Source organism: Pogonomyrmex barbatus, unplaced genomic scaffold, assembly GCF_055798465.1.
Source record: "Pogonomyrmex barbatus isolate J1 unplaced genomic scaffold, ASM5579846v1 scaffold4, whole genome shotgun sequence".
Taxonomy (NCBI): Eukaryota; Metazoa; Arthropoda; class Insecta; order Hymenoptera; family Formicidae; genus Pogonomyrmex; species Pogonomyrmex barbatus.
In genome coordinates, this window is record NW_028297138.1 from 4,331,395 (window position 1) to 4,344,609 (window position 13,215).

Here is a 13,215-nt window from a genome sequence, read left to right on the forward strand (position 1 = left end):
ATATTTAGTTGGTATATTATCAGCATATGCAGCATTCGTTATTTGGCATATGTTGCCGTTATATGTTGTTGGCACATGTTGTTGTTAACATGCTGTTGAGTGTGGATAGTATACCGATGATGACGAGTTGCTTTCAAGTTGTCTGATTTGCTATCAACATGTTGGTAATTGCGGATGACAAATTGGCAACACGAGTTGTCGTTAAGTTGTGAATAGTAGATTGATGTTGACATATTGCCATCGATTGTCATTATTAAAATTATCATTCCATTGAGTTCAATGCGACAGACATAATGCTGTCTTACCTTATCCCGAGTTTGTTTAAATTAGTTGTTGCAACGACTTTCGGCTATATGACAGCAAATTTGAAACGTTTTGCTGTCTGGGATAATGTAAGAATAAGCAAACTAACAGCAAAGGACCCAGAAGTACAAATACAACATAATAAAATCCAGGATTCTAAATATGGGAAAAGATATAGACAATTATGTATGATAAGGATATAATATTTAAGGAAAGGTAATCATTTTCAAAGAATTATTGCGAGATTTAGATACAGAAACGAAGAATTAAATAATAGATACTGGTGCGAACAGGATAAAAACGTACATAAGCTGTGCCATACTGAGATTGAAACATTAGAACATTTGGCGACATGTATAATAGAAATAAGAGATAACATAAGAATAAATCAGTTGTTAGGAGAAAAGGGGAAAGGAGTCAGTTGAATGAAGAAAATCATAAAAGCAAGGAAAGAAAATAAACCCAAAGAAAGTATAGAAAAGTAGGAAGATAAGCATATAGTAAAGCCAGAAAAAGATTTAACCAAAGTAACTAAGCTTAAGAAAATATTTATGTATCATGTTACATAAATACATTTTAGGTTACACAATATATTTTAGGTTTATACATTGTTATCAAATTAAGAATTTATATAAGATAAGATCGATGTAGAACCCTTTCAAAGTCGAAAGGCATGAAATAAATATTGTTGCGGCCGTGCAGTGTTCTGTTCGGCGCTGCTGAAATTAATCAATATCAATCGATAAGAGTTTGAATAGAGGATCGGCCCTTGGCAACGCGTCATTCTCCGACTGTTATACAGATTTGACGGCCAGATTCCACGGTGGCCGGACGCGTTTCTGTACCGTTGTACCGTTTGTTTAATAAAGAGCGAGCTTTTCTTTTAACAGTGTTCTTCCTTTCCGAAAGCGCTCCGCCGAGTATCACGATCTCGGGAAGTAACGCCGCGAACGCGACAATATATATCTATCCAATGTAAGAATATTCTCTTTACATATTATTTACATATTATTCTCTTACATATTATTTATATTTTATATATAAAAATAAATAAAAAATGAAATAAAAATATTTTAGACTGCCCTTGTAGAGATATGTAAGACAAATCACATGTCATGAAGAATATTTATAGAAACAAAAATAACAGTCAAATAATATTATTACAAAATATCGTAGAATATTTAAAGCTCTTGCTAGTTATTAAAAAAAAAAATGTTCAATAAAATAACGTTTACACTTGACAAAACAGATTTATAAAATATACTAAAATCTTATCCTTTGATAAACGTTAACTAAATATTATATTTACAGAAATAAATTGTCTAATTAAAAAAATAAAACTTAATTTCTAGATATATAATTATTTATAATCAAAATGAGAATTTCTCATATGATATATTTTATTTTAAGATCTGTTCCATTGATAGATATTTTCATTATAATAATGTATTTTGCAAAAATTTATTGAGTGTTTTTTCACTTTTGTTATCAATCCAAATGACTATAGAAATCATTAAACCTTAATGTTTTACTCTTCTATCATAAAATTGATTTTATAATAAAATAGGGATTTAAAAATTAAAAACTAAGAATTAATAAAAAATTTTTTAAAAATTAAAAAATTAGAATTACGTTAGAAAAATAAAAGTCGTTTTAAAAAGAATATATTTATATTTAAAAATACAGTTTGCCAAGTAAGAGCGTAGTCGGATTAAATAATGAAAAAAATTATTAAAAAAATTTTTCAAGTACATATATGCATTGTACTCGATCAGGACAAAGATCAATTATGTTAATGTATCCAGTCATCACCGATGTCAATAATTGCTTGGCATCTCCGAGGCATGCTTTCGAACAAATTGACGGCGTATTCTAACGGCAAGGACCTCCAAATCCGACAAATTTCGCGAGATAATTACTTCAAAGTGTATGTAGTTTTCCACAAAACTTGTACTTAATGTATGCCCACACGTTTTCGATGAGATTTGCATCGGGCGACTACGACAGTCAATCCAATATAATGATACCAGATTGCTTCTTTCACTCGATACAGAGCTTGCTGCGATGTTTGGGATCGTTATCCTCCTGTAGAATCCAGTTCTCATTTTTGTTGTAAACTAACGTTTGGCAGATAAAGTCTTTTTGTAGATTCCCAACATTTTCTCGACGTTCAGGTTGTAGGTAAACAGCTGAAAAGTGCCGAATCCCTGTTTTGTGAAGCAGCCCTAAAAATGCATTTTTATTCTGTGTTTAAAGTCCGATAAATCTATTGATGGAGGTTGACCAAGCTCGCGTGAGGATACAACGTACTCATATAGAATTCGTCGGTAAAAATTACGTTGCTAAAATCTCGGTCAATGTTCTCATGTGCCCAAATAAGTTATTTTGTCACATTTTTTTTCAGTCAACAAAGGTTTGTGTTGTACTATTTCAGGTGATGAGCACGGAGATGGTGGTTCGGATTGTTTCATACGATATATCGAAACATTTTTGTTTCAATTTGACTTGTTCTTGACGCAGTGTTAAGCCAGAATTTTGCGAAAACAGATTCATTATCTTTTTATCATCGTTTTTATTCAATTTGCCTATCAAGCCACGTTCGTAAATCATCGACATTTTTTGCAATATTATATTGCTGCCCCCAGTTCTGTGCGAAGTGGGCTTTCGATTTTCTCATGTACTTAATAATGACCGCAGATTGCGACATTTTCGGATCTTTCGGGTGAATGCAAAGAATAGTCTCATAGCGCGACACATATTTGGCACTCACGATAACTTACTTGCATGTTTCTCTTACAAAAAAATCAATGACAACTGAATCTTTCTTGACAGTGTATCAAAGACAAAGTTTCCATCTATCGACTTAGAAAAGATTTAGAATCGTACCTTTTACCAGTTATGAATGAGGGTCGACCATCCTGTTATTTAATAGACAGTATAGACAGTATAGAAAAATATATAAATAAAAGTATAAATGTATGTAAAATTATATTAATTTATAGTTCGTTTAATTTTATGATAGGACATGTGCATATAACTTTTCTTTGGTGTAGGTATTATTTACAATCAACTTACAGCCGAACCGTATCTTATTTTTGGCATATATAGCTTTCAATAAAAATGTGAAAATATAATATTTACATTGTCAAAATTTAATATTACATTGTCAAAATAATATATAATAAGAATAAATAAAGGTTCAACATTTCTTTGCTACTTTTGCTAGAAAATTTCTACGACACTTCGATAGAAATTAATTGCTAAAATCATTGAAACTGAAAATGAAAATAAACATAAATAACTCAAACATTACTGAATATGTTTCAATATAAATCATACATTTAATACTGAAGCATTAAGAATAATTATTAATAATACAAGAAAAATGTTGAGGCAATGTGAGGAGCAAAGACACAAATCTTAGATAATGAATAATTTTATTATGCATACAAGAGAATTATAATAAAAGATGACGCCGGTATCGAGAGAGGTTTTACATGTACCGCGCATGTAGCCCCACGGCGGACAAGGGCAGCGATCATGAAATTTTTCCCCTAGCATAAATTATGAAAAGTGAAAAATTTTATATGAAATTGTAAAAAATAAAAATGTTACGTGAAATGTGAAATCGAAATGGCTGCTGCATAACATGTTATTGTAGACGAAAATTTAAGAAGAAATGAAAATGAATTGCGTGTCACACGAAAAATATTGCGTGACACACAAAATCCTTTTGATATTCCAGAAAGAAGATTTCAGGAATTATATAGGTATAATGTTAATATTAATTAATATTAGGGTAAACTCGGATGATCATATCTTTTTAAAATGCAAGAAACATACTTTATTTTTGTAATTTTTTAATAATGTTTGGTATATTACTTCATTAAAACTTAAAGTAAATAATAGTATCGAAATTAAGAAAACTTAACAGAAATTTAATATTACCAAAATATTATAACTTATCTCAGTTTTAAAGAAAAGATATCCATAATAATAATAACAAATAATATAAATAATAATAATAATAATAAATATAATATGATATATTAATAACAAAATATATAATATAATACATAATATATTAATAACAAATGTATATTTGACCAATCCATATTTCTGTAGGCAGATAGAGCAAGTTAATTAAGCAAAAAATCCTGTGTCATTTTACGAACTTCGAAATATTGGGTTGTCGGAAAAGTCATGATGCATTTTTGTAACAGATGGTGTTAGTTCATTTTTGGAAGTACTAGAGTTATTCGTATCTATGTTATTGCTATGTCATTTGACAGCTCACTGAATTCTAGCTTCATTCTAAAAAAAAAATTGAGCGATTTGGTTGAGTTTTGGAGATTTTATAACAAGTTAAAGATGGAAAACCAAACTGTGCATTTTTGCCATATATTCCTATTTTACTTCTATAAAGGGAAGAACGCGCGTCAAGCTTGTGAAAAGTTGCGTAAAGTTTACGATGACAATGCTCTACAAAAACGTCAGTGCCAATGATGATTCACGAAATTCCGTGCTGGTGATTTTGATCTCAACAACACTCCTCGGTCAGGAAGGTCCACCGAGAACGATGATGACAAAATAAAGGCATTGATCGAATCCACGTTACACGACACGAGAGATTGCAGAAATATTGAACATCCATCATTCAAGCATTCACGATCATCTGAAGAAACTGGGATAAGCAAGCTCGATATTTGAGTTCCTCATGAACTCAAAGAAGTTCATTTGACGGCGCGTATAAACATTTGCGATATGCTCATTAAACGTGAAGAAAACGATCCTTTTTTACGACTGATAACTGGTGATGAGAATGGATTGTTTATAAGAATGTGGTGCGCAAACGATCTTGGTCCCGATGAGATGATTCGCCTCAAATGACATCAAAAACAAATATTCATCAAAGGAAGGTTATGCTTTCAGTGGGATTTTAAAGGTGTCGTGTTTTTCGAGCTCCTACCAAGGAACTAAACAATCAATTCGAATATGTACTGTCGGCAATTGGACAGGTTGAACGAATCCATCATCTAGAAACGTCCAGAGCTCGTTAATCGTAAAGGAGTTGTGTTCCATCACGATAACGCGAGACCACACACAAGTTTGACCACCCGTCAAAAATTATTGGAGCTTGGATGGGATGTGTTGCCACACTCATCATATTTGCCTGATCTTGCGCCATCAGACTTCCACTTGTTTCGCTCTCTTCAAAACTCCTTGCATAGTATAACGTTTAATTCAGATGAGGCTGTAAATCAGCACTTTGTTCAGTTTTTGGCTGATAAAGACAGGTTCTTCTATGAACGAGGAATTATGTAACGGAGCGCATCCCTCCGTTCCGTTCCTCCTCCGATTTTCTCCCGACCGACCATCCACCGGGGACCGTCGAATAACAGGCGGAATGCGGCAGTGGCCGCAAGAGGCATTTATGCCTCCTTTTTTTTTAAGTATCACGATACGCGAACTCCGAAGCGTCGGAGAATACCACGAAAACATGTGTGTTTTCGTGGTATTTCCTCGCACCGCGCCACATGTCGCGCCACCAAGCGCTAACGCACTCCGCATCGCACTACGCACCGTACCACCGAGCGTGAATGCGTCCCGCGCCGCACCGACGCCGCGCCACGCAAGCGAGCGAGCATACCGCGCCGTTACCTTCCCACCGAATTCCTTCCTTACCCTTAACCATCCCCCGCTCCTATTCCTTCTAATCCCCAAAAAACGAATTATACCCGATCCTTTTTTCCACTCCTGGGGAGAGGGATGCTAACCCCCGAGATCGACCAATCCGACCGATCCGATCGAAAATACCGAGGTCAATTTCGGGTATAAAAAGGCATCGCTCTCCACAGGAAAGCACTCCTCGTTGACTCCTGTTCCTAGCTCGTTTTCCGAAAGCCCGAGTCTCAAGGAAGCGAGCATCCGAAACAGGTAGCAAGCCTGAGTTTTGTTGGGGCCCTCTCCAACGCGCCAAGTTCGCTTGGCCTGGCCGAAAGCCGTCTCCGTATCTCGCACGGCAAGCCGAGAATTGCTGGGGTCTCCCCAGCGCGTCGAGTTCGCTCGATCCGACTCCGCCGTTCCCGAGATTTCTCCGCCGGGCATCGGGGTTCTCCCCGATACCACCTCTCCGAGCACCAAGGTACGCCCTGGTCGGCCGAGTACACTCGGCACCGCCACCTTCTTCTCCGCACACAGCTGAGGCCCTCCCCGGCTGGCCGAGTTCACTCGGCATTCACCAAGACAGACGAGGGGCGCACCCCCCGTCAACCGAGCCCTCTCGGCAGGGAACGGGCACATCCGTTCTCCGATCTAAACGATCCGACGATCGAGAATATTTACCCTCGCGACAACACCCGCGACACGCGTGCACGTTTTAAATCACCGCTGATTTAAAAGTCCGCGACGAACACGTGCGACACCGCCGCCGTCGCGCGCGCCCCACGCCATCGAACTTCGCGCCGCGACCAGTATCGCGCCAACCGCCAGAGTGATACCATTTTGTATTCAAACACTATTCGCGCGCCGATCGCCGTTTCGCCCGTCCACGGCCACGAACATTGACGCGAAGATTCGGTGCATTCCATCGCACCACTGTTAGTTGAATAAATCATTGTTATTTCTTATAATTATCGCCTAACAACTCGATAACCAACTTTCTGTCTCCAACGTCCTCGTTCCCCTCCTGGTAACCGACTGACCGCTCTCCGCGCGGGAAAGCGAGACCGTTTTAAAACTCACTGAAACTTGGCAAAAGGTTCAAATGGGCAATATATCATTGATTGATCTTTGTTCTTTATATAAATAAATGAAAAACATAGAAAAAGTACGTCATGACTTTTCCGACAACCCAATAATTAATAAGATAATAAATTATTATATCATCATTAATTATTTTAAAATGTATAAAATGGCAGAGAATTTTTCTTGTCACTTTTAATTCGCTCTATTAGACCATGAGGGGTTTTGCTTATTACCAAACATTCTATATATTTAATTATGCAAATGCATTTATATATAGATTATTTAAGGAAGCGATAATGTCACAATTATGCCATATGTCTCAAAGAAGAAAATTGATTGCAATTCCTTCAGAATTAAAAGTAAAATATTATCTGTAACCAAAATTTAAACAAATTATTTAAATAAATATTTTGTTATACAAAGATTTTAGCAACCTTGAGTTTTTTGGCTTCTGATTCATATCAGTGTCGTATTAGCCAAGACTTTTTATCTTGTATGTGCCAAACATCATTGTTCGGAGCAATTCTGTCGTAGAAGCGTTTAATCAAATTATGCAACATTGGATTAAATTTCCAACTGACTATTTTGATATTGAACTTATTAAACAACAGTACAGTATTTCATATTTATAATAATATTTATATAAATTTATTGAACACCCAGATAACACAAAAGTCCAAAATCGATGCGTGTCTTTAAAGCCCGTATCACACTACTGACTCCCGACTCTGACTTGACTACTGACTTGGATTCCCGACTCAGGGTCGATCTATTACACTACAAAGCTCTCAAGCAACTACAGACTCTAACTCTTAGAGCATACTTAGAATAGAAGCATACTTTAAATATTTAGGAGCTATGCCGTTTGCAATAAATAATACCATGTTTTGTCGATATTACCAACGTCGCAAAGAAATTGCAATATTATTAATGTTAATTATTGTGAATAAAAGGCAAAAATTTGGAAAAAGATTGTGGGTTAAGCCTTGGATTGGTAGAAAAAAAGAACAAGGTGTAAATCACAACCTATTTGCAGAGCTCTCTTTAGAAAACTGTAATAAGTTTCGAAGGTATGTTTTATTATTTTATAATATTTATTAAATAAAAAGGAATCATATATATATATATATATATATATATATATATATATATATATATATATGACAACATATCTGTAAATATTGTTGTTGTATGAGCGAATAATTGTACATATTTTGCTCTGTAGATGTCTTCGAATGGATACAACTACGTTTGAGATGTTATTATATTACAAAGTTGCACCTTTAATAATAAAGCAGGATACCCATTTAAGGAAGAATATTCCACCTGCTGAAAGACTATCTCTTACTTTAAGGCACTTACCTACTGATAAGTATTCTTTGAATTTATTCTATTAACGTAATATGTATTCCATGATTATGCATTCAAAGTGATAAATGAAAACAATGTATTACTTTTTCTTGTAAATGAAACACAAGACAGCTTATCAATATTATTTCGCATCGGTCAGAGCATTGTGTCAAAAATAATTAGAGAAATGTGCCAAGCAATTATTATTGTATTTAAAGAAGAATTTCTAAGATTTCCATCGAATGAAATGGAATGGAAAATCGTGGCTCAAGATTTCGAAGATAAGTGGAATTTTTCTAATTGTATTAGTGCAATAGACGATAAACATATAAAAATTGATCCCCTTCTTCAATCAGGATTCTATTATTATAACTATAAAGACACAGTTTAGCATAGTTCTTATGGCTGTCGTGGATGTAAATTTGAGATTGACATTGGCACTAATGGTCGTATCAATGATTCTGGGATATAGAATAAATGCTCTTTAAAAGCTAGTTTAAATTCAAGGCAATTAAGATTACTTGCAGCATCATCTCTTCCTGGCACTGAGCAAATGTTCCTATATGTTTTCGTTGATGATGAAGGTTTTCCTTTATCTATTTCATTATTAGTACCAGGATTACAATGTACTGGCCGAAAAGACAGAATATTCAACTATAGGTATATATTATTAATTTATAAGTATAAAATTAGCAATATATGTTAATACAATTAATATATAATTTTTTTATGCAGACTTTCACGTGCACGTAGGTGTTCTAAGAATGCTTTTGGAATGTTAGGTGCCAGATTCCAAATTTTTCTTCCATGCATTATGATCCAGACATAGCAGTGCTTTTAGTACAAGCTTGTTGCTGTTTACATAACTTTCTTTGTTCGAGCATCATAGGCAGAGCTTTATACACTCCTCAAGATATCCTTGACACTGAGGATATACAAATAGGTACAATACAACTTGGCGAATAGAGACTGGATCCAGCAGCAGCTTTTGTTCCACTATTCCATCAAGGAGGGAATAGACATGCTAATGCAGCTTTGAGATTGCGAAATGACTGGTGTAATTATTTTAACAATATTGGTATTGTTCCTTGGCAAGATCGAATGGTACAATAAATAAAGAATATAAATAAAGAGGTAATATATTTTTAGTTTGAAAATATGTATAATATATTTTATAAGGATATCCAAATGAAGATTAGATATTTGAGATAAATATTTCATTGAAAATTAAAATTATTTTATTTATCTTATAATATATTATTACATTTATTATTACACTTTGTAATAAATGTAAATATAATTTAAAACTCTTACAAACTCTTCTTAGATCTCATTAATAAAATCATAAAAAAAATAAAATATTTCATATTATTATCTTAATTTAAAATATATCATTCTCAATAGTAACAGTAGTATTAAATTTAAAAAAAATGTTTGCTCATTCAAAACAGTAATAAAAATTATAAAAATATAAGTAACATTAAAATTAAAATAAAAGAACCGCACAAACTTAAATGTAATTGTATGTTTTATGTTTACGCTTGGCTTGATCTTGATAAAATTTTTACTATTTTTATCTCACAATAAACACATTGTTCAGATAATAGCATTTGTAACTGAGCTACCTATATGCACCAAAATAATCGTAAGCATCTCCTTGAGTTCCTTTGACAAATCTTTTATAGCAGCAATTGCTTCCTCCATTATATACGAATTATTACTGTTTTTTTCTGCCACGTTTAATATACATATTGTTATTCTCTGTTATAGAAGGGTGTTTTATTTTTGAAGTATTCAGTATATTTGTTGGCAAAGAAACTGTTCTACAAGAATCAGAGGGAGATTGAGGAAATAGACTTGAAATAGGCGAAGATAAATTTGATTCAGATATTTCTGAAAAAGATGATATGAAAACCATTTCAGATGGAACAATTTCAGCTTCTATTATTTGTCTTTTGGAATTATTACCCATTTCTAAAAAAAAATTATGTATACATATCTCTGATAAATTATTATCTATAATAAATGTTTATGATAAACTTGCCTGTAAATTTTCATCAAAGTAGGTGTTAGAAGTTATGTTAACATTCTCACTTTCTTTAGAGTAAATGGACATTTTAGCATTGTTCGTTTCATCATCTAAATTTGATACGTTAGTAGTTTGAGCAGTTGTCTTTCTTAAAAATGTAAGAAGAGGATATAAATCCCATTTCGGTCTATAAATATCGTCTGTTTACCTTTACCACTCCTGGCTCCCCTCTGGAAAACTCATTGTCGATTGGTAAGTGGATATCGTGCCCTAAAACCAATTTTCTAAGTGGGAAAACCACTAACGACTATGATCATGGAACGACTCAATCACAATTCACATATATACGTACGACTGAAATTTCCACAGGTATCATTCAACCTGATCCTGCAGATAATACTGTATATTTTGCATCCAAAGATGCTAAAGATTTTTCGTCTTCGTTCCCCTATAGGATTGGTGAAGCAACGTATAACAGCCTATCCCAATTGCTGAGTAGTAGATGTCGAACCTCAGACTATAGGTCTTATCCGATGAGAGGAACTAACCTTGACGCGGTTCATCGGCTTTAAACCAATAAGTTCCACTGTTGCTAAGGTATTTAATAAAATCATTTCTAAATAAATGGGAAAGAAAAAGACCAGAACACCTAGGTCCTCGAGTGCTACATTAGTCTACACATTCTCAACTATAATAAACTATACTGACAACACTATAGCCTCTCAAGTGAAATTCACCTATGAGCAGCTTGCCATAGATAAAACGAGGCTATTGAGAATACGTAGATTCAATATGAAAGCCGCCTGTACATCTGGCGCTGTAGCTACAACCCAAATAGGAATATATGATGATAACAACAACATCTCAGTTCGATCAGCTCCAAAAGTAATTGGAGCTAATCAAACAAGTGTAAGTGTCGCTATGCCTAGAGTCCAAGATTTCTATAGCATAGTAGATCCTAAATACCCTGCAGTAATAGTGGAATTACTCCACGGACAACCAACTAGTGGAGATGTGATCCATGTGGTCATAACTGGTTCAGTGCTTGTAGAATTCAAAAAGCAAGATTGGTCTGCAATGATCAAATTCTAACCTCCTTGCTCATGAACGTATTTGTTGCCTCTTCGGCAACAAATCCGTATCTACAAGTCAAAGCTGATAAATTCTTCTCATCCGGAGATCATAGTCGATAGTGTACTTTTCCAGATCATATAAATCTAGATGTTGATGTCTTAATTTTTTTTTCATTACATAGAAATGTTGTGTGCAAATTTTCAAATCTTTCTTTGGCTAGATTGCCTTAAAAAATATAAATGATCTTATCTTAAGAGAATCTATGGCTGGATTCCGTAAGTGTCGGTCCACAATAGGTGACTTAAGCTTTAAGACGTAAGAAATTGACCAATTATAATCTAATATGAAAAGAATAATCGACTATGATTGGTCAATTTCTTACGGCTTAAAAATTAAATACTTATTGTGGACCGACACTAAAGCGCATAAGCGCGCATTTTGTTATAATATACATAACATGAATTATAGATAAATGCGCGCATATGCGCGCATTTAATTTATGGAATCCAGCCTTTATTTCTATCCTATCTAACCTCCTTAATTTCAATCTTTAGTTATAACTTTAATCTTTAATTCTCAGTATTAAATAATAATAAATACTTTACTTGTTGTTTGTAAATTCAGTTTTTCTGTCACCTCCTCCCAATGAATGGCTTTCAAATCTGATCTATTATATTGTGGATGCGAAATATCCCATAAAATAAGTCTTTCACTTCTTGACTCAATTGGATTTCAGCATTTCTCATCCAATTCACTTTTTCATCATTCATTATTATTGCAGTTATAAGAAATCCTATATTTCAAATGTTTGTATTCCAAAAATCTGCGATATCACGTGATCAATCTTACAATCTTATTTGCTATGACTCAGCGTTGTTGACAGAAAATAGAGTGATTCCTATTCTTTGGTTGGCAGTCAGAGTCGGTCAATGTTTTGTTGTGATTGGTTGAATAATAGTCGAGAATCCGAGTCAGTAGTCGAGTCAGAATCGGGAGTCAATAATATGACACAGGCTTAAGATCTTTTAAAGCAACTGTAGAAAAGACATCCGAAAAATATCTAAAAAATATTTTAAAAACATTATAGTATAGTATAGTATTTTATGTACAATATTTGTTATCAAAGCAGCTAAATGATGTGTTTATAATTTTTGTTGTATTATTTATTATATTATTGTTTTATATTTATTTTATATTTATTATATTTATATTTATTATATTTTATTATATTTATGTGTTTATAATTTTTGTTGTATTATTTATATATTATTGTTATATATTATTGTTTTATATTTATTATATTTTTATATTTATTATATTTATTTTATTATATTATTATTATAGGTTTTGGATTTATTGTAGATTTCCGGGTGCAATAGGTGCTATCGACGGTATAGCAATTTGGCCTCCAAGTAAAAAGCAGAAGCACTTGTATATAAATCAAAAATTATTTATTAAATGTTTTGATAGTAAGTATTATATAAAATAATAAGTATTATGTAAAAGATAATTATTACTATTAAAAAATTACTTCTTGTTTTTTTTAAGGTCAGTGATTTTAATGAAAAAATACTATTTGTAAATAATGATCATGAAGGAAGACGCACGTGTCTAGAATGCTTCTATTCTTTCATTGCATTTAAAACAGCAATTTCAAAATGGACGAACAAATATTTTGATTATTAGGTATAATATTACATATCATATTATTA

At 33.3% G+C, this 13,215-nt stretch overlaps 1 protein-coding gene and 2 pseudogenes across 2 annotated transcripts; 2 read left to right on the forward strand and 1 right to left on the reverse strand.

Annotated features, from left to right (window-relative positions):
* Positions 1-293: 293 nt before the first annotated feature.
* LOC148935702 (uncharacterized) lies at positions 294-13,188 on the forward strand (annotated as a pseudogene).
* On the forward strand, positions 7,744-9,534 carry LOC148935703 (uncharacterized; annotated as a pseudogene). Its single transcript, XR_016140207.1, has 5 exons — positions 7,744-8,120; positions 8,276-8,418; positions 8,526-9,060; positions 9,136-9,240; positions 9,367-9,534. The product of XR_016140207.1 is annotated as an uncharacterized LOC148935703 (transcript).
* On the reverse strand, positions 9,616-12,266 carry LOC148935704 (uncharacterized). The gene is made up of 6 exons (XM_089081077.1): positions 12,259-12,266; positions 12,109-12,170; positions 11,645-11,728; positions 11,396-11,501; positions 10,445-10,634; positions 9,616-10,374 (listed from the first exon to the last, which is right to left on the reverse strand). The coding sequence occupies exons 1-6, from the start codon at positions 12,264-12,266 to the stop codon at positions 10,345-10,347; spliced, it is 480 nt and encodes a 159-aa protein (XP_088937203.1). The 3' UTR covers positions 9,616-10,344.
* Positions 13,189-13,215: the final 27 nt, after the last annotated feature.